Source organism: Pelobates fuscus, chromosome 4 (assembly GCF_036172605.1).
Source record: "Pelobates fuscus isolate aPelFus1 chromosome 4, aPelFus1.pri, whole genome shotgun sequence".
Taxonomy (NCBI): domain Eukaryota; kingdom Metazoa; phylum Chordata; class Amphibia; order Anura; family Pelobatidae; genus Pelobates; species Pelobates fuscus.
Genome location: NC_086320.1, coordinates 176,084,565 through 176,107,011, shown reverse-complemented (window position 1 = coordinate 176,107,011; position 22,447 = coordinate 176,084,565). Strand labels below are relative to the sequence as shown.

Genomic DNA, 22,447 nt, shown 5'->3' with positions numbered 1-22,447 from the left:
CGACATCAATAATGTGTCAGTATGTGTCCAGAGCCCCTAACTCAGTGCAGGCAGCCGTTGTTACACTAGAATATACTGCTAGGTATCTTGGAGTAAAAACGGAGCCAGGTCAGCAACCCCTTATTTTACACTTTACTGCTTGACAGCAACCTTAATTTATTATCAATACGCTGCTATGATCTAGGCAGCTTTTGTGATATTTAACTGGCTAATCGCCGTCTGTCAGAAATCTGTCTGAGCTGAACCATTATCTTGGATCTTTCAGAGGTTAAGCACCATAGAACATTATCAATTATTGTATGTTGAGCTTACCCATGTCGTTAGTTGTACTATCATGTAGGGATTTACTTATTCATAAATCTTTTAACTTTTGACAGCACTGGTTTAGCAGTCGTCCTATCTCCCCCCTCTTGTTACAGCTATTAGTGATATATAATATAGTATCACTTCTATTACTTGGGAATACACTGCTCTTATATTGTAGCAAAACAGTATTGCTTCAGCATTAGTGTTATGTATACACTTTTACAGCTTGTATAAGTAGTCAGAGTTTTACTCACTGTATAGTCTCTACCCACTCCTGTTGTTCATATGATTTTTCTTTAATATATTTTTATTTTAGATTTCTTTATTAAAAGTTACTTTTTAAGCCTATAATCTTCTCGGTAAATCATACACAGGTAGAATGGCATTTTTTTCTTTTTTTGTTTATTCTCTATGATATTCACTATTTAGGGGTTACCCCCCTTTTTGTGCCCTCTGCCTTGTGATATCTAAATTTTGGCCCTAGGTTAATTCTTTTCATTTTCTTCGTATAATACATTTGTCTACATTTCCAAATGGTATGCTGTCATGGGGGTAATTCTCATTCCTGGGCTACCATACGCTCTCAAGGTCAACATAACCAGTCTGGCAAATTTCAAGGTGTATAAACTAACACATATAACTATGTGAAATGTAAAAATGTGCTATATTTTTAACTTTCCGAAACACCATAAAACTTGTACATGGAGGGTACAGTTTTACTTTACTGAGACATCACTGAATACAAATGTGTTTTTTGTTTTTTTTTTAGTAAAAGCGAACAGTATTATGACATTCACAGTTAAAATGCCACGCAGAACTAAAAAAAAAATAACATTTCCTGATTTCTCATTTTTTTTTTACATTTTATTCATGTTAAATTATGTTTTATATATAAATATTTGATGCAAAATAAAAGCCCTGTTTCTCATGACCAAATTGTACATAATATGCGTGCACTTAATATGAAATAGGTGCATTATGGTTGTACAGACAGTCAAATTCCAGGTTTTGTTTACATTTTGTTTTGATCAGAACTTGTACAATTGCTTCCGTCCTTAAGGGGTTCTAAATTAATTATAGCAAATATTGATGCAATAGACTATGCATATGTTACAGCTCCCCCGAGTGAAACCACAAAACTTGTCCTGCTCCAATTTAGGCTGCCTATTATTCTACAAATTCGGATTACATTTTGTTGCTCTGTATATAGTTTATTTGATAAGAAGCTTACCTCTTGACATCCTTATGTTAACATTATCCAACAACGATTTTTGGTGTGGTGTGTATTTTTTTTCATATAATGCACATTACATGTCTCGGTTGTCAATTTATCGGGGTCAAAAAAAACAAAGCAAAGGAAAAAAAAAACACTTATCAACTGTATTGAGGATATGACACAATTTGGGACTGTATAGCAAGTGAGTCTTGTTGGTAACTCCTCCCTTTCTGAATCCTTTCCACACTCAAAACATCCCCCAACAAAGTTTTGAAATACTTTCAAATATACAGAGAAATACAGGAGAACCGAAATACACTCTGATACAAAGAGTTTTAACTAAACTAAAGTAAGTGCAAAATACAGTTAAATCTCAGCTGTGCAAAAAACATTCTTTTGCTCAAGTCCAGTCGCTATAGATACATATAAGTTGCTTTTTCTTGGGGACTTCAAATTCAGAACCATTAAACAAGGTACGTGGAAAAGAAATGTAAATGTTACTTTTAGACAGTGTGAATACACAATATATTTTCTGATGTATTTTGTAGTTTTGGTACTAAAATTTGCATAATATTCAAATGTATGTATTCATCATAGTGTAGCTCACTCACTGGTATGCTTTATTGAAACATATTTATAGTATTTTTACCATAAACAAAGAAATAATTGAGTTAAAAAAAACAGGCAAAAACTTCAGTCTCTGACTTATAATTTATCGCTCAAGCTAATTGATTAATGCTTTGTCATAAAGAAATAAATATTTCCTTTTGTGAAAATAGTTCTTAGTATTATTTTCTAAATCTATTCTTTACATTTAAAGACCCATGCCTGGGAAAGTTCATCAACCCCTCCACATTCCTTCATAGTCAAATACTGCTTACATGATGCTGATGCCTCGATGTCCCTTCTGTATTCGCATAGCAGGGTATAATTTTAATCATGGACAAAAGTCATTTTTAGGAAAAACATGAGAACCAGTAGTACTCAATCCATTTTGTTATTACAACTGGAGAAGGAATCTTTGAGATAATTACTAAAGAATAAATACCCTGAAGCATTCCAGAGCAAGTTCATTGAAAGTGACCAGATGTAAAAATATATTTATAGTATCACTCCTCTTTAAACTCTCCCATGAAAAAAATCTAAATCTGCTACTTGTGCTTTTTGATTTAAAAAAATTGTATAGCCTTGTATGCAGTAAAGGTTTTATAGCTTTGTATACAGTAACACTTAACTAAGTTAAGTAAGTACTAGCATTCAGTGCTCATTTCACTATAGCGATATACAATACCTGTGACACAACCTCCCGATTTCTTGCTTAACAAGAGAATTGAAGCCTCTGGCTGTCTGAACTTTTCACCGCCTTAAATCATTTTGTGTGTATGTGTAAGCAGTCAGTAAATCTAGAGATTGAAAGATATACCTCCACAAATGTCATCCTTGCCTAAGTCAAGGTGGCAAACAGAACTGACTTGGGCAGCATTATGTTAAATGGATACTATATTGTCAGGAATACAAAGCTGTATCCCTAACTCTACAGCTCCCTCTGCCTCCCACCTCCCTTGCAGGCCCCGGCCAAAAAAGGGTTAAAACAACTTTATTTACTTAAGCGATCCCTGCGCTGATGGCCCTTGGGGCTGGGTCCGCTTTCCGGCTTCTCTGATGTCAGCACTCCGGCATCTCTGATACGCGGGGATCGCCTCAGGCCCTCCCCATAGGAATGAATAGGGGATTCCTATGGGGATTTAACTGATGCTTGGCTGTCCTTATGATTTGAGTGCCTATAGTGTCTCTTTAGGATTCACTTTGAGAATATAAACATGAAAAAGTGGTTAATCGGGGGGCGGGGCCGGGCCGCCGAGCTGAGCGGTCGCAGGACAGCTCAGCTCCTGCAAACTGGGTCATAAATAGCCTGTAAAATAATCTTTTGGGACGAAACATCGGCAACTTACCGCGACCCTCAACGGAACCGGGCTGCCTGAGCTGAGGAGAGGCTTGCTATTGAAGTTTTAGTCCCTCGGAGGATGGGGCCCGTTGCAACAGATGGGACCTATGTTGGCGGTGAGTGCAGCGGACGGCCGCCGCAGCGCTATCCCGCCCGAAGGAGCCCGACAAGCATGAAAAGCCCGCGGACCCGGTCCCGTACCCCCCCCCCACCGGACCGGGGGGGTGATCCCGGTCCAAGCTGAGTCAAGCAAGGCCTCACAGCTCTCTAAGAAACCGCTGACATGCGACCTGAGACCCACTCACAAGATGGCGGGGACCACGCGCGCAGTACATGCAACCTTGAGTACAGGCCTACTAGCAGACATCACTAACTCCGGCACACAGGGTAACACCAAGCAGAGGCCCTCATACCCGGTGATACCCCTGGCATCTGACGCACTCCAAGCACCACACCAGTGGATACCGATGCCGAGAGACCCGCTCACTCTTCTTCTGAGCTGGGCACTCAAAGGGAGGGAATCCCCCCCCACAGCCTGCCATACACCCAGGGAGAAGCTTGGGATCCAGCGGAACCCTGGGCCCACGGACCTGATGATGGGCCCAATGGCATTAGGCGCGAGCACCTACACAGGCCTCAGGCCGAAGATAAGCAGCCCTCGGACGCAGAGGAGCCACCACTGGGAACATGATGCTGGAACACCCGCCCACAGCGACAGCCAGAGGAACCGGGGCACAACAATAATCCCAGACTCCAGCGACACATGAAACTGTGGCAAGAAACCGCAGGCCAGCATACCAGCCTAGGCCTAGGGAGGCACGCTCACCATCACCTGCAATGCGGCGAGCTACAGAGGCCCAGCAACGGACACGCACCGCACACACACCTGCGAGCTGACACCGAAATCCTGCAAGTCGGGAACCGGCATGGGCCGCAGGGGACTGGATTGTGGACATATAATACCTTCTTTCACTGCCAGGACTCTTGCCAGTTCACGCACTGGTTAGACATAATTTGCCATCCCTCATTGGTAATGAAAGAGACAATATAAAGAAGCCTGCTATCACTTACATCTCCCTATTTACTGCATGGCTAGACTAACGTGGTCACATTTATTTGCATGTCTCTAAATTGAATGTAACCCCAGCGTTTTCGTTTTCATTTTACCCTGCCTTCCGCTACCAAGCATGTACAGCTCAGACCTAGCGGCAGTACAGAGAGCATATTAGCTGCAGATCGCATCCTGTCATACAGGCTAAACGAACAAGCATGATTAGATAGGTCATAGTTGGGCTAGCATAGTTAACGTAATCAGCCCAGTAACATATTGCTAAGTCTTTAGGTGGGACAATTAGTAGCATTGTCATTTTATCACGATAATATTATATATGTCCAACCCTGAGAGCCAAGACTGACCAGAAGCCGCGAACATGGGCGCATTCAAACAGATGGTTACTGATTGTACAAATATGCCTACTATACTAGCACTGTTATCCATCCAGTATCCTCCTTGTATTAACATGACTCACTACTGTTATCACTCCTGTATTCCTATGTTACTCATATGACGCTTTAAAACAAAAAATTGGCAATCTTTCTTTGGAGCGCACTACGTGTCTTCCTGTTGTAATTACCTTATGCTACCCCACAATGCCTCCTCTTTCTATTCTGTGCCCCATAAAGCATGTGCCATAATAAAAGAAAGATTTAAAAAAAAAAAAGAAAAAGTGGTTAATCTAGTGCTAGCATACGGCATTAAAGTCGTTTTTTTTTTTTTAGGAGGAGTTTGGCTGGTTGGCTGCTGTTACATGTTTAATACAATTGTGTGCAACTCAGTTGCCTTTTTTTCTGTCTTTCTTAACACATTGTATCATAGGTGTGAACCCCTCATTCTGTCCTGGAACTAAAATGTAATTTAGAATAAGAACAATGTATCTTATTTACAGTCTGATTTCTAAATATTTTTATTGTAGTTTAAAGACATTACTGTGGAGCTCTGTTATACACGCATATACACTAACATAGAGCTCATAGAGAATAGGGACAGAGGGATTTGGGACTGTTTGAGCTATAATTTAGGCTGGCTCAGCTTATAGTCTGCACTGATGTTCCAGTACATAGTCCCAGCAACAAAACAAATAAATATATATACACTCACATCTCTTATTCATCCACTTTTTTGTCCTTTTTATATAAGCACTGTCACAGCATTTCTAAATGCTAAAACTACCAGAGCAGCTTTACGTATGCAGTCTAAACATATAATAGGGGATAGTAATTGCATGTTATCTTACCATTTCACATGTTACTCTAAAGAATATGTCAGTCTTGAAAATTGAAATTCTCTAGTGGGTGGGAAAAGAGTTAATAGCCTCAACAAAAACAATATATTGTATACACTTTACATTCACTTTCCCATTCAGTCCATACTACATTACCATGTGTATTTTTCCAGGCTAGTTAACCTTGAAAGCATTGGCAGATCCCTCAGGGCAAATGCCCCCCAAAAGCCAGGGCAAGTTATGTCTGGCAACAGAAGCTAAGTGAGGATCAACCACTCTCTGTCACCAAAGGCCTGCATCCAAATTAATAACACAAAGTTCCAGTGCCACCACTTGTTAAGCCTGCCACAAATACATGGGTAACAGAGCATTTAATTGGTCTGGTAGGAATCAGGGCATTGGTGTTGGTGTCATATTCAGAACTGGACCTGGCAGAAAAGCCCAATAAAAGGTGGTGCACAACCCCCCTTTTCTCCATAGTGGACATATCACTTAGATGCTCTTCCAGGGCAGGCCATTTGCAGGACCCTGCTGAAGGACTCTCATGTGGGATATAATGCCCTGTGTTTAATGCGGAAAAAGCAGTGATTCTAGTGCTATCATGCTGGTTTTACAGTACTTTTTCTTAGGGGATTTGTTTGACTGGTTGGCTACAAAAGAGGAATAGTGTTAAAATAGGGTATACACAAATAAGTCACAACATTAAAACCCCTGACAGGAACAGTGAATAACATTGATTATATCGTTACAATGACACCTGTTAAGGGATGGGATATATTAGGCAAAAAGCAAACAGTCAGTTCTTGATTTTCAAGTGTTGTAAGCAGGAAAACGTTGATAGTGATGGCTTGACGACTGGGGCAGAGCCTCACCAAAACAACAAATCTTGTGGGGTGTAGAGATTTTACCTTTTAGCTGAAAGCATCAAGGTGAATTGTTAGTGTAGGACTCACCCAAGAGGTTTTGCTATGATGTGGAAGGTAAGCTTACACATGATCATTAGAGTGATACAAAACAACTTCAGTTATTTAAATGTGCATAGGGATTTGGTATAGTGTGCAAGCTATTTTTCTTTGGTTTTTATGAAGTGGTTCTACCTAACAAAAGTGGAGCAAGGAAGGACACTGGCATAAGGATCATGGGCCCCCAAAGCTCATTGATGCATATGGGGACTGAAGACTAGCCTGTCTGGTACGATCACACAGAAGAGCTACTGTAACTTAAATTGCTGAAAATATAAGTGCTGGTCATGATGGAAAGATGTCAGAATACAAAGTGCATCGCTGTGTGCTGTGTATGGAGCTGCATAGCTGCACACTGGTCAGAGTGCCCAAGATGATCCTGTCCACCCCCGAGAGCCCTTTCAATGGGGAAGTTAGCATCAGAACTTAACCATAGAGCAATGGAAGAAGGTTGTCTGGTCTGAGGAATCACACTTTTTTTTATATCAGGTCGATGGCCAGGTGCATGTTTCATTTACCTGGGGAAGAGATGGCAGCAGGATCCACTATGGGAAGAAGGCAGGCAGACAGAGGCAGTGGTATGCCCCTGGCTATGTTCTGTTGGGAAACCTAGGTAGGTGGTATGTATGAAAGTAACATCCATATGAATTCCTTGGGCACCACCTACCTAGAGATTGTTGCAGACCACGTACATCCCTTCACGGCAATGGTGTCCCCTAATGGAAGTGGCCTCTTACAGCTGTATAATGCTCCCTTCCACACTGCAAAAATTGTTCAGGAATGGTTTGAAGAATATGACAAAGAGATCAAGGTGTTGCTGTGCCCTCTAAATTCAATCTGATTGAGCATTTGTGGGATGTGCTGGAACAACAAATCCGATCCATGGAGGCCTTACCTAGCAACGTGCAGGACTTAAAGGATCTGTTGCTAATGTGTTGTTGCCAGATATCACAGGACACATTTAGAGGTCTTGTGGTGTCCATGCCTCGATGCATCAGAGCTATTTTGACAGCACAAGGGGGACCTACATGATTTTAGGCTGTGGTTTTAATGTTGTGGCTGATCAGTGTAGTGTGTGTTTTAGTTTGTGTGTGTGTGTGTGTGAGAGAGAGAGACTGCATTTAGGGCTATACTGTAAGGGGAGGATACATGTGGATAGGTGTGGATGGAGGGTTGGCTCTGTTCTGCAGAATCAGTAGAGTTGTACTGTGTAAGGGAGAATGGGCTGTGCTGCATGTGAGGATAGGGGTTGAAGATTAAAATAAAGGAATTAATAAACTAATTTATAAACTCCTCCCTTTGCCTTACCTTGGGCCAGGGAAGGAGGAATCCTGATATTGGTGGTCCTGTGGTTTAGACACCTGCTCTGTACCTAGAGCAGTACAGATTGCTCTATTCTGTATGCTCTATGGAAAGTATCATATTGCTCTGATGCACTTCCAGGAGCAGTTCACCCATCTCCCTGGGTCCTCCGGTATTACAGAGGGCTGGACGGTAAAAGTGATCTCTAATTTCAACACAGGCCATGAAGCTCCCTCTGTGGGCCAGCACTCAGACACATCCTTTGATCTCTGTGTTTGGCCTGGGACCATGGCCATCATGGAACAGCAAGAATTTAGTCATAGCTGAAGTTGCATGTCAAAATGTGCTGTTTTTTTCACTATATGCATATTTATTAATTTGTGTGGATGTATGTGCCCACCTTTTAGAATCTATCACAAACTTCAGTTGTGCCCCTTCTGAGTTTGGACTCCTCTGACCTTGCTTGATAGTGACACTTTGAGAGCGACAAGACTGGTCGGTTGAAATGTATGGATACCTACCTTTACAATGTGTTTTTTTTTACAATAAGCACACATGCTGAAGGTTATGTTGAGTTGTATTAGAGCTCAGTGTTTAGGATTTCAGATTACTATCCAGACCATGTAAATGAACTGAAGATTAGTGTTGGTGAATGCAGGGGTGTGTATGATGTACTAGGCTTATATTTAGCAACACTTTTTCAAATAGCACACTCCTAGTGTTATCTCTTCCAGTTACATATCCAGAAATATTTTTTGTTGTTGTTTCTAATTTGACAGTAGTTTTCATTGGTGTTTAGATGTGGTTGTAGCACTGTAGTATATAGTGTATTTTGTGTATTAAGTTTTTCTGGTGAATGGTGTTATCTTTGTATGTCACACTTCATTCTAAAGAGTTTATCAGTGTCGAAAATGCAAAGCTGTATTTGTGCAAGTGAGGGGAGATATGACTCCAGTGGGTACAGTACATTGTGTACACTTTTCAGTAGACTTTGGAATTCAGAGTCAAATAAATACAATTTGTACCTACATTTTAGACCATTTAGTGATTTGTTTGAAATATGAATACACATGACTGTGTGCAAATGCACCATTATGACCTCCCATAAGGTTAAGATGACCCCATCATATCGGAAATACAGTGGGTCCCTGCATCGAGCCTGTGTGTTGATCTTGTAAAGCAATGCAAACATTCAGCTAAACTTGAGACAATGGACAATTATTATTTTCTACCTGAAGCCAAGCCCTTCTATCAATTGGTCATCGAATCTGTATCCTGCATCCTGCTTTCCTTTTGTTCTCGTTTACTTCTTTAACAAATCCTGGAACACTGGCTTCCGAACTTTCCACCAAATTATTATTATTATTTTATTATTTATATAGCGCCATCAGATTCTGTAACGCTGTACAAAGGGTGAAAGTTTAGTGGCACTGAACAATAAAGCCTGCCGATCGAGGAAATCAGAATTATAACCTATTAACCTTATAGATGTAATTTATACAGAATATGTGCTCACACAAAAATATAAACAACTTCCAGCACAGAGAGTCCCAGAAATGAACAGTCCAAATCTCAAAAGATAACCACTTTTTTCCAGCACTCCAGGGGTTAAGCTGTTATCTAGGGAAATACAAGGCTTAAATGGTGTGATAACATTAGGTAAGGAGCCTCCACCATATGGGCAAAATTAGTAAGTTACGTGGTTCCGATTTATATGTATCCAGCGTTCAGGGGAGAGGAGAAACAAGCGGTGGGTGGGGGCCCTAAATCAGAATAGGGGGGGGGGGGACCAAATGTCCTCCCCCCTGGCGGACACCCCCTGAGCGGTGGGTGGGGCCCTACAGTAAAAAAAGGGGGTGGGGGACCTACTGAGCGGTGGGTGGGGGCCCTAAATACTAATAGGGGGGGGGGCCTAATGTCCTCCCCCCTGGCCCCCACCCCTGAGCGGTGTAGTGGGGGCCCTACAGTAAAATAAGGGGGGGGGGGCTAATGTCCTCCCCCCTGAGCAGCGGGTGAGGACCCTAAATTGGAAAAGGGGGGGACCTAATGTCCTCCTCCCTGGCCCCCACCCCTGAGCGGCGGGTGGGGGCCCTAAATACTAATAAGGGGGGGACCTTATTATGGCTTTTAATTTGGCCTTTTTTGGGGCTGAAAAAAGAAGATTTTAGAAGAAAGAAAACATCATGTGGTAAGTTTTTTTTTTTTTTTTTTTTTTTACAGGTACTTAGTTAAAGGTCTCCCCCTCATTATTTTTAGGGTGAGGGGGGTAGGTAGGAGATATTTTTTGGGGGGGAGGGGTGACTAGGGGTTTGGGGACCCCTAGTCATCTGGGGGGGGGGAAATCTTTTTAGGGCCCCCACCCGCCGCTCAGGGGTGGGGGCCAGGGAGGAGGACACTAGGACCCCCCTTATTAGTATTTAGGGCCCCCACCCACCTCTCAGGGGTGGGGGCCAGGGGGGAGGATATTAGGTCCCCCCTTATTCCAATTTAGGGCCCCATCCGCAGCTCAGGGGTGGGGTCAATAGGTCCCCCCCCCCAATCATTTTACTTTAGGGCCCCCACCCGCCGCTCAGGGGTGGGGGCTCGGGAGGGGGGACCCTATTTTTTTTTTTTTTTTAAAACAGTGAGCAGCCGCACCTCGGGACTTCTATTGCAGCCGCTTAGTAGATAACTCCCTAATTCCCACGGTATTAGGGAGTTATCTACCAAAAGGCTGAAAGACCTAAATTGGTCTTTCAGCCTAATTTACTAATACTAAGTAAAAATTACTTAGTATTAGTACATTTTGCCCCTATTCGCTATACTGCGAGTAGGGGCATGTCTATTAAACAGTGCCACTGTTTAATAGACAGGGGCAAAATTTACTAATACTAAGTAATTTTTACTTAGTATTAGTAAATTAGGCTGAAAGACCAATTTAGGTCTTTCAGCCTTTTGGTAGATAACTCCCTAATACCGTGGGAATTAGGGAGTTATCTACTAAGCGGCTGCAATAGAAGTCCCGAGGTGCCGAAGTCCCGAAATGCCGAAGTTGCCGAATTTCCGAAATGCCGAAGTTGCCGAAGTGTCGAAGTTGCCGAAGTGTCGAAGTTGCCGAAGTGTCGAAGTTGCCGAAGTCCCAAATTGGAAAAATCCCGAATTTAAAATGTTCCCCATGCATATGCCTAGTTATCACACCATTTAAGCCTTGTTTTTCCCTAGATAACAGCTTATCCCCTGGAGTGCTGGAAAAGAAAAAAAGTGGTTATCTTTTGAGATTTGGACTGCTCATTTCTGGGACTCTCTGTGCTTGAAGTTTATATTTAATGAAAAAGTATTTTTGAGTGAGCACACATTCTGTATAAATTACATCTATAAGGTTAATAGGTTAAAATTATGTCTTATTTTTCTGTACTAGAGGAGGAGTTAACCCTGCAAGGTAAATATTGCAGTTTATGAAAAATGCAATATTTACAGTTGCAGGGTTAAGGGTAGTGGGAGTTGGCACCCAGACAGCCACTAGAGGGCACTTCCGGGATTCTTGCACAGGTTTTCTATGCCATAGAGTCGCTGGACGTCCTCATGCTATGTGAGGACCTCCAGCGTCGCTAAAATCCCCATAGAAAAGCATTGAAAGCATTGACGTCGGCGGGGGAGGAGCGTGGGCGGACCCTGAACCAGCGCCGAGCGACAGGGGGGTGGGAGGGAGAGGGGACCTGCAGTGCCAGGAAAACGGATTGTTTTCCTGGCACTGGAGAGTCCCTTTAAGAGAGTGGAAGCATGTTACAAATGCTATTGTATAACTACCGCAACAGCTGTTATTTATTACAAAGCAGCACTATTTTTTTTTCTTTTGGTCTGCACAATTGCTGTTATTATAGTTTCTGAGAGTAAAGATACATGTGTACACTATCAGTTGGGGAAAGAGACACATTTATGCAACTCTCCATTTGATACACAATATAAAGTAGCACCGTTTTAAAAATAACCACCCATTTAACTGATTCTAACTGAATGTGTATATACTTTTATTTTTAGTAATAAAGCTCACGTTTTAAAGATATTCATATATGTGAATATCTTCCAATTTTAATTAATATACATTTTTTACAATTACTTACATTGGATGCCTATATTTTCAACTCATACTTTGATTACATCTCCCTTGTTTGCTTGCTTTATTTAGACTTAGTACATGACTTGAGACATTTTGTCATCCTTTTTTGATACATTACAGACCACATTTGTTCCTAAAGATAGGTTTTATGCTGACATTTCCAACTATTATGAAGCTAGAATGCAATGACTCATTATTTAAATATAATAGCTTATCATTTAAATTTGTAACACCTAAACTATATGATAACATGTCAAGTGGAATTTCCTGATTTTGTCTGAGCAAAGTATCCGTGTCATTACTAAAACATGTTCTGTGTATGGTAATGTATTCTAGGTACCGTGAATAGGAAATTGTACTTCTTGGTGTAGCTCTTATAATAAAGAATTTGTTTTCTATTTTAGCAATGTCATCCCCAAAGAAGTTGCTTCTTATAGATGTGGATTGTGGCACAGATGATGCTCAGGCAATTATGATGGCAATTGCTTCACCCAATGTGAAGATACTTGGGATTACCTGTGTGGGAGGCAACACTGTGCTAGATAACGTCTGCAAAAATGTCCTCCGTGTTCTCAAATTGTGCAACCGTTGTGACGTAAGTAGTATATTTAAATTTGTATGAGAAAACAGAAATGTTTATTTTTTTTCGTAATATGGTGGCAGTACGTATGGGTTGTGCTTCCTAATTGGAACAAGCATCTGCAAGATAGGTGATTAAGAAAAGACCCTCCCCTTTACCCTATAAAGGGCTTCCCCGGCAAACCCACCTCAGTCGTAGCAAGAATACACATCTAAGCCAAAAGCAAAATAATTGTAATTTAGAGGAAGGGAGATTTGTACTGCCACCATATTAAGGAAAAAAGAATTTACAGTGAGTAAAAGTTTCTGTTTTTTCTGACATATGGTGGCAGTACGTATGGGATATAGCAAGATTCCCAATCGGGTGGGCCTTATGCCTAAACAGCTTGAAGTACCTACACCCTAACGCAATTTTAGAGGGTGGGAGTACATCTAGCCTGAAAATGGCTGACGTTTTGTAAGGTGCTAAAAGCTGACCAAGAAGCAGCCATACTGATTTCTTCGGGTGAAGCAAGAGCTTTTCTCTGCCCACGAAGTGGCCATTGCCTTTGTGGAATGTGCTGTGAAAGATGCTGGTGAATCAAAACTATTGGAAGCATAGGCCATATGATTGACGAAACAACGAGAAATAGAATTACAAGAGGTTTAATTCCCCTTAAACCTTTCCTAGAAGTTGACAACAGGTGATCTGATCTTCTGAATTCGGCCGATATTGATAGGTACATTTGAACTGCCCCTTTTTAACTCTAGAATATGCCATCTAGTTCCAGCGGGGAGGTGGTAGCATAATTAAAGAAAGAATGAGCTTATTAACGGCTCTAAAAGAGAACTCTGGAAGATTTTAAGTTTTAGGATGAAACACAACTTTCACTCTGATGGAATATAAGAAATTCCACTGAAGAAGATATATCCTGAAGCTCGCTTACTCCCTTTGCATAGGTAATGGCTACTAAAAATGCTAGTTAAGCTTTAGCATATTAAAAGGAACCCATCTAAAGTAATAGGGGACCTGAAAGACTGAAGAAAGATCACAGGAGGGAAACAGAACTTCCTGGGTGGCCTAAGAAGCCTATTGCTTTAAATAAACGTCTAACCAGTATATACGAAAACCAATCCCTTCTCAGAAAGAACTTAGGGAATACAATTTGGACTTAACGTGCAAACGCCCAACCTGTGGAAATCTCCTGCAGGAAGTGTAAATTTGAACCAACCGGACAAATGAACTAGAAGACAATGACATTCCTTACAACAATGTAGACACTCTACCTAAATCCTCATGTAAAGGTTAGAGGCGGAATGACTAGAAGATTATACGCAACAAGTGGACTCTGACTAATGAAGACTCAGGAGATGATGGATCCACCATGCAGTGCCCTACCGTCAATAAGAACCTATTCAACACTTCCAGTAGGATATCCTGTCTTCCAAAAGTGTTTGAGATCGGAAGATCCACAAACTTGAAAGTCATCTCCACCAAGGCCAAAAACTGGCTCGTGGTTGGACCAGTACGGAAAGATTGGCAGAACCACTGCTCTGTCCGTTACCTCTTTGAAGAAGTCTTGAGAACAGTCTATAGGAAAAAAAATGTAAGCCCGGAGAAATATCCTTAGATAGATAGACCAACTATTCAAGGTAAGCTATCTGTCCTGTACAGAGAGGCAAACCTGAGAAATGTTCTTCCTCTTTGCCATAAGGTCTATCCGGGCACTCCAAATCTCTCTGTAGACCGTGAACATAATCAGATCTATAGACTCTTACTCCAGATCTCAATTTCTTGTGCTGAGGTTGTAGGTGATGACATTGTCGACACATAATGAGTGGAATGGAGAGAGGACCTTCCAGAGATCCTGAGCCCAGTACTGCGTTTTGGTAGATAGCTGAAACAGACCTTGCTTCTGGCGCCACCCTGTCTGTTGTCGTGAGGGAAACAGTGTCATGGTCTGACCACATTGTAATAGGTCCCTCAATCAACCAAGATCTGAATTGGTGAGGGAAGTGAATAACTGCCTTAAGAGCTCTGAAATGAGTGGACTATTTTTCTTAGGACCAAGACTGCTGGCACATTAGAGAATTTAGACAAGCGATCCAGTCTGTGTTAGATGCATTCTGTGGTGAAAATTACTCCTTCTAAAGGCAGAAAGGACAGATTCCGCTCTTTTCAAAGAGAGTCTAGGAGACAGAAATCCAAGATTTCCACACTTTGACCCAGAGGAGAAAATTTTCCACTGTAGCGGCCAAATCCAGATTTTGTCTAGTAGACCGCACGAATTAAAGATGTTTGACATCCCAGCATTCTCATTTGTCCTGTCCTTATGGAGGAATTTTCGCTTTATTAGTAATTGGACCCTTCCTTTATGAGTGCAGTAAATGCAGAGGTAACATTTTAAAGTTAACACAAACCTCAAAAAACCCTATGTTTCCTGAAGAAAAAGAAAATGGTTTATAGTCTCCGTATCGCTGTAGCGCTCTGCTAGCTACCCAAACATACTTAAAGGGCAAACGTCCTGATTAGCAATAAGTAGCCAAACTCCCATGTAGGGAATGCCTCGTTACCTAAAATATGCTGTTATGGGAGCATTTTAAAGACCAATGAAATCTCTACAATCCACGTATTATGGTGTATTTCCAGAAAACCTCTTCAGGGGCCGCAATAGGGATATGTGGGAATATATCTATGTGATCTATATACACCATGAAATTCCTTTCTACAAAATCAGAGTTACAGAAGTTTCAATTCTGAACCTCAGGAGAGGAACCATTTCATTTAAATTCATAACAATTTTAAAGGTATGATCCGAGTTTAATAACCAGGAGATTCCTGAGGAACTTTGTGGTTCACAGAGCCATATGTCAAACTCCTTGAATCCAACAGGAACACTGTTTCTGTAAATAGAGTATCAGATGTTTGGAAGATTATGGATTGGGCAGATTTGAAAAGAGCAAGATGTGCCCTCTTTAACTAGATCAAGCAACCAGTGATTGAAAGTAGGTTCCACTTAAAAGCCAGGCAAGAGACATTAAGGTTCTCAAATGTATAGAAATGCAGGAGAATACCCCCAAGCTTCTTGGTGCCCGAAATGCCTACCCATGTCAGACCTAGTTCTACTTGTCTTAAGGCAGAGCTTTTTTTCCTTTTTTGACATAGGTTATAAAAGAAACCCTTTTCCCTAATGGGAGCTAACAGGGGACCGAAAAGGACGCTGATCTGCCGTCCAAGCTTAAGCCACCAGAATATAAGGGAAACAGCAGATCAACCCATGATCTTCGTAGTCATTGTCAAATGTTATTAGTCAAATCCATATAAAATATGTGATAATCACAAATAAAACAGGAAACTGACGAGCTGCTTATCAGAAGACTTAAATAACCTCCATTAACGATTGTAAACAAAGTTATACCATTTGGACACTGCTGCACCTGCCAGCAAAGACCCATACCGAAACCCAGCAGTCTGGAAAGATTGTCTGTAAGAAATCTCAGCCGTCTTGACTACAGGGTTTTTAAAGCAGCTACTTCTGCAGAATTCTATTGATTCCAAGTGTACCCGGGGGTGTAACATTTACCCATTTTATGGTAAACATATTAAACGTCGGGCAAGAAAAGCTCGTTACACAGTGTTCCCATTTCTGCATATAAGAAAGACATGGGGTTTGAGGAACAGATAACCCTCGTTAAAGTTTAGCAGATTTATCCTGCCCCATGACGATTCATTCCTAATGAACCTTCTCAGTAGATCAGGTGGGAACCAACTCCACACAGTATGATGAACCAGACATGTCTTAAGAAGAGGTAGATAACTCCACGCCCTGGACGAATACTTTAACCCCTTAAGGACCAAACTTCTGGAATAAAAGGGAATCATGACGTGTCACACACGTCATGTGTCCTTAAGGGGTTAAGGTCTCAGGCTACTGCCTCAACCTAGACAAAACGGAGGCCCTACTGGTCCAGATCCCAGCTGACGAGTTGTCCCACTTACAGACCAGCTACCCTTTCCACTTCAACCCATCACATATACACTACCTAGGCGACCGCTTTATACGGGCGAACAAACGCGCCAGAGTTAGACGAGACATCTGTACCTCCCAACCAGGGCAGGGGGACTGGGTCTGCCTCATTTCCTACACTACTTCCACGCAGCCCAACTAACCCAGATCCAGGCCTCACACGCCTACATAGGACTGAAACGGTGGGTGGATCTGGAACATGACCTAGTCGGTAGGGATTTCCCCTCACTATACATATGGCTGCCACGACAAGCACGTCCACAGGTCCCGCAGACCACCCCAGCACTGACCACTTCCATAGCCATATGGAACAAACTCTCCCTAAAATATGCATTCATATCGGACACATCACCCCTGGCACCAGTACTGAGGAATGAACAATTTGTACTGGGCATGACCCCGCGAGGCTTCGCTCATTATGAAAACAACAACCTACACAGAGTATACCGGTTCTTTTGGAACCAACAATTAATCCCTTTTGCGGAACTGCCCCAAACTGTGCCACTTACCACACGCGACTACTTCCGATATATCCAGATGAGAAACTTCCTAGGGACAACCGCATACGAACAAGCAGGACGAACCCCCCTCACTCCCTTTGAAAAATCCTGCATTCACACCCCTATACAGAAAAGCCAAATTTCCACAACATATTCATGGCTACTCACGGCGACACAAAATCAGCCACTCAACTACGTCACGGCATAGGAGCGGGACATGGGCCCCCCCACCGATCCCTCAGAATGGGCGGCCATCTGGAAGGCCACGGCAACAACAACAATATGCATCACGCATAAAGAACGGGCCTATAAGACCCTCATGCGATGGTACATCACACCACTGAGACTCTAACAGATGGGACTATCCACCTCAGACAGATGCTGGAAGGGCTGGGGCCAAAAGGGGACCTCTGGTGGGAATGCCCACTCATAACACAAATTTGGACAGACACAGCGACACTCGCATCAAAAGTTCTACACAACTCCATCCCCACAGACCCCTGGCTGTGGCTGTTATCCAAACCTCTGCCTGACACACCCCGAGCCCATAATAAACTCCTGGCCAAACTAGCCCTAGCAACCAGAAGAGCCATAGCTACCCTCTGGGGAGCAGCCACGACCCCAACACTAACTGACGTCAAACGCAAAATGACACCATGGCACATTGCGACAAAATATGGGACCCATGGCTCGCGGAACCCTCAACCCATATCTAACACACACGGACTGCAGGGACAAAGGCTGTGCGACATCCCCTTTCCCATAATCCAACACCCCACCCGTACCTCCCTTTTCCCATATTCTCAACCACCACCAAAACATCCCCAACACTGCAGATAGTGAACATAAGAGCGCTTCTAGTCCGACCATGTGTCCAACACTGCCACGTCTTAGGAGTAAAGATAGACCCACATAACTACCACACCCAGACCAGACCCAAGTACTAACCCAACCCTTACCCACAATATCACTGGGAACAGGGCAACCATACAGGAACGGTCCCCTAGTGCACAAGATGAACAGATCGCCACCCAAATTAATCAAAATGAGGCATCCGGGTGGCGGCCAAGAGCACGGGCCAGAATAACCCCCACTGACAAACTCAGTGGCTTCCCACTATATAACACTACCAACAAGGGTGAGGGGTAAATGCAAAATAAGACACTCATTACCCTACCACACATTTCAAACGGATAGAAGAACTGATACGTTCCCGTATGGGACCAACACCAAACCTAAACCACAGAGGCACACCCCACACCAAAACCGCACACTTATATTGCCCCCTCTAATCAGCCTAAGCAGATAGCCCCCAAAACTAACACTACTACCACAAACAAACAAGTGGTATCTTCCACATGCAACAACAACTTGGGTAGGACACCAAACAGCACCTTCAAAAGGTGAAACCCTATACTCCCCTCCCCTCAAAAGACTTCCCTAGCGGAAATAACAAAAACCCTACCAAGCCCCCGCAGGGGTCACAGTTAGCCCAAAAGTCGCTGGTCTGTGAGATGATACTTGAGCGGGACGAAACGCTGTTCAGCAGTTAGGCAAATAGGGTTTGATTAACAATATTACAAAATGAAAAAACGAAGCAGATAATTCTAGGACTAACACCCTCCCCCCACCCCTCATCTTCCTTTCTGTAACCCCACCCTAATAAAATGAAGGCATAACTATCAACAATTTGCAAAGATACCTCCACAACACAAGGGCACAAACGCAACGATAAAATATACCCATAACACAACTGGGATAGGCCAACAGCCATGAAATAGGCATGGTAACAAAGCCCCCCCCCCCACCTACCGAAGCCTAAAATACACCAAGTTAAGACTAAGGGAACAACCGAAGCCTAAAATACACCAAGTTAAGACTAAGGGAACAAGGTGACTTCCACTAAAATAAATATAATCCAGATGACAACACAAAGCCTAACAGGTCATGTATCCAAGTTCTAGAGTTACCCTTTACTTTTTCAGGAACACACCCAATACGGTGTCTTCCGACTTAGAATTTCATGTTTATATAAAAATGAAAAAAAAAAAAAAAAACAGACTGCAGCCCTAAGAAAAATAACAAAGAAAGAAACGACAGGCCTTTCGAATATCAACTGTACCTCTAACCAAATCATTGTCTTCTTTCTGTACCATTGCAGTTCTATTGTACCTCATGAAACTCGGCTTTTGCACAAGCCCAGGTACTATTTACAAGCTGTATTGTCTGTCAACGCAAAAATAAAGAATTATAAAAAAAAAAAAAAAAAAAAAGGGGCAGATAAACATTCGCCATACATTAGAAGTAATCGAAGGTAGCTTCTCTTTGGTACCTGCGCAACATCTTAGGCAGAGCAGCTGATACACTATTTGATTCTCTATAAGAATTCAAAGATAGGAATGATTGCATATTCTCTGCTTAATTTTATACAAGACATTGCAGCACCTTGGTCATATTTATAAACCCCAGAACCATATTAAGGGGAGTAGCACAGATACAATAAGCAAAAGCCAAGTATAGCAGAGGTATTCCACAGTGTACAAACAGTCCATCTTGCACATACAGTCCACTTTCTGCAAAACCATTCCATCCATAACTTGCAATTTTAGTCAGAACAGATTTTCAAGGCAAAGATCAGCTAATCTTACCTTGAAAACCTGTGCCGTGTGGGGGGTTGGTGACACGGGGGACCCTTCTGACAAGCTTCCTGCTGCAAGAGGGAACAGCACAGCGATCCACACTCGGCGGTTTCTCAGAAGTTCCAATTCACGCATGCGCAATAGTGCACCCGTAACTTTCTCCCCCAGACAGCAGCATGTGTGCCTCACCTCCAACAGACGCTTGATCCGTCCCAAGCTGGGACAAAGAAGAACTGGAGGTGGGTTTGCCAGGGAAGCCCCTTGTAGGGTAAAGGGGAGGGACTTTTCTTAATCACCTATCTTGCAGATGCTGGTCCCAATTAGGAAGCACAACCCATACATACTGCCACCATATGTCAGAAAAAAAGTTGTTTTTGTTTTTTTGGGTGTTATGGAATAATAGAATACATCTATACATTTTAGGTATTTAGTAATACTTATTTGAACAAAGACACCTTAGCTTTATTTTTTCTTTAATTTTTCACGTTTGTTTTTTCAATTTAATTTCACATACAGGAAGTGGTAATTGTCTGTTGCAGAAAAATGATAACATTTTAAAATATGACAAACACTATATTTCTATATTTCTATAACTATTTATTTTACAAATAGCTCTTTTGATAGCTAATAGAAAATGTGAAGCATTAAAGGTTAATTACTAAAATTATTTTTTTCCCTTTAGCATTTTTTTTTTTAAAGGAACATTCCGAAGCCCAAATCTTTTTTAATCACTGTTTAGTAGATATACCCTTAGTGAAAACAAGTATGTGTTTAATTGCTCATTGGAGGTATATAAAAAAAAAAAGAAAAGAAAAAAACTGCTTGGAAATGCAGCAGATCTCTTGTCTGCAATCGTTGCAAGCCCTCCATCCCAGACCTTCTCTGTCTGTCTAATCGCAGAATTCCCAGTACAGTTCAAATAGTCTTTGCAAGGCAGCTGCTCTGGACAATTGCATGCCTCATAAGTTTAGCTCCGCTAAGCTAAACAACCAGGAAGTAACATCACAAGCTGTCTGACTACAAGGTGTGTAACAAGTTAATTTATAAAAGTGCAGGTTTTAATTGAAATCTGCATTTTCTTTGTATTAAAATAAAAAAGACACACTTTTCACACAACCTAAAAGTGATTTACTGCTCTTGAGTGTCTCTTTAACTTATACTGGGCCATACTAAGTATACTTACCTCCTATCTTTAGCTTAAAAATAAAGAAGCAGCAAAAATACCAGTAATCCATCACCAAGTGATGCTCCCCTCCTTGGATTCCACACCTCATCTGGCCACTTATTGCAAAATGTTATTTTGAACACCAGTTATTGCCCTTTCTAAATAGCTAAGGATTTTACTTATACAAATAATTAGAAAACAAAACCATGCATATTAAAGCAGTCAGATACAGCAATAAGCATTGTATAAAACAAAATAATACATAACACATTATTCTGTTGACCATATGTGCTTACATGATTACTACAATCTTCCAATCCTATAAAATTATAATGAGTTGGCTGCCTTCCAGTGTCTTTTTTTGTGGTGTTGCTTTGGTTTATCATGATTTCTGATCATATGCCTCCTTTGCAATTTTACATGTTGAATTACTTTTAATGGGCAGTTATGAAATAATTCTATCAATCTGTTTATTCCAAACCAATGTGAACAAAACAGTTGATTGTTACAAAAAATATTTAAAGGTAACGTTTACATTTAAATATATATTTATTTGAAAAATATTTAAAGATACGGATCACATGTCCATCATTTTCTATTATTTCTTAAAGTATTTCAGTGGAAATAAATAGGTATATAATCTAAAGGCTAGCAAAGCATAATGGGAGTTATATATATGAATACAAATCCTATTAACCTGCTTTTTTTTAGCTCGCAGAGTGAGGCAACTTTCTCATTCAAATAAATGTGGTGCATGAACACACATTGCTTCTAACACAAGTTAAAAACTATGAATTAAGAAACTATAGTTGAAACTATGAATTAAGAAAGGTGATTAGGGGTATGTCTGCTCTATTCATTATAAATGTTTTCAAAAGTTAGGCATGCTACTGAAGAGGCAAAATAGTAAAAACACCCTATTATTTACCCATGATGGACACATTTAGCTTTTGGTAGTTTTCAAGTACAGAAGAAAATGGCCACTGGAGGTAACACTGGCACTCTATGGTTGAGATGCTCGCAACATTAAAATAACACAAACCAACTTGCAATGGATACTCATTTAAAAAAAAAAATGTGTATGTGTATATATATATATATATATAATAGCTCTATATCTCCTCAAACCTAGTGAGCGTCTCAATGAAAACCCCTCTTCCTCCACCCTGTGGTGTAATGTATGGTAAATGATGTGCTTACCAGTGAAGCAAAATTCCCTTCATGTTTCATACGTCTAATCTGCCATGTGTGCTAGATTATTTTTTTTAAAGTATATTTACAGAGCACACGGAGTGTAGCGTGCAAAAGTTAATCGCTTACATCCTTTAGAAATATCCTCCAGACAATCAGCCAAGCACATGTCATGATTCTGGTTCTCAGCAATATTAGAATGTCTTCCAAACCTGGTTCGTTTGGATGTCAAGATATTTTAGATTCAAATCATCTGC

General features: G+C 41.4%; 1 protein-coding gene across 1 annotated transcript in view; it reads left to right on the top strand.

The window, feature by feature from the left end:
* Positions 1-1,764: 1,764 nt before the first annotated feature.
* The window catches only part of LOC134607953 (inosine-uridine preferring nucleoside hydrolase-like), a 53,331-nt gene continuing 32,648 nt past the window's right edge, over positions 1,765-22,447 (top strand). The window contains exons 1-2 of the mRNA XM_063450553.1: positions 1,765-1,871; positions 12,514-12,704. Of these exons, the coding sequence (XP_063306623.1) occupies positions 12,516-12,704 (189 nt within the window). The 5' untranslated portion in view covers positions 1,765-1,871; positions 12,514-12,515. The remainder of the gene's footprint in view (positions 1,872-12,513; positions 12,705-22,447) is intronic.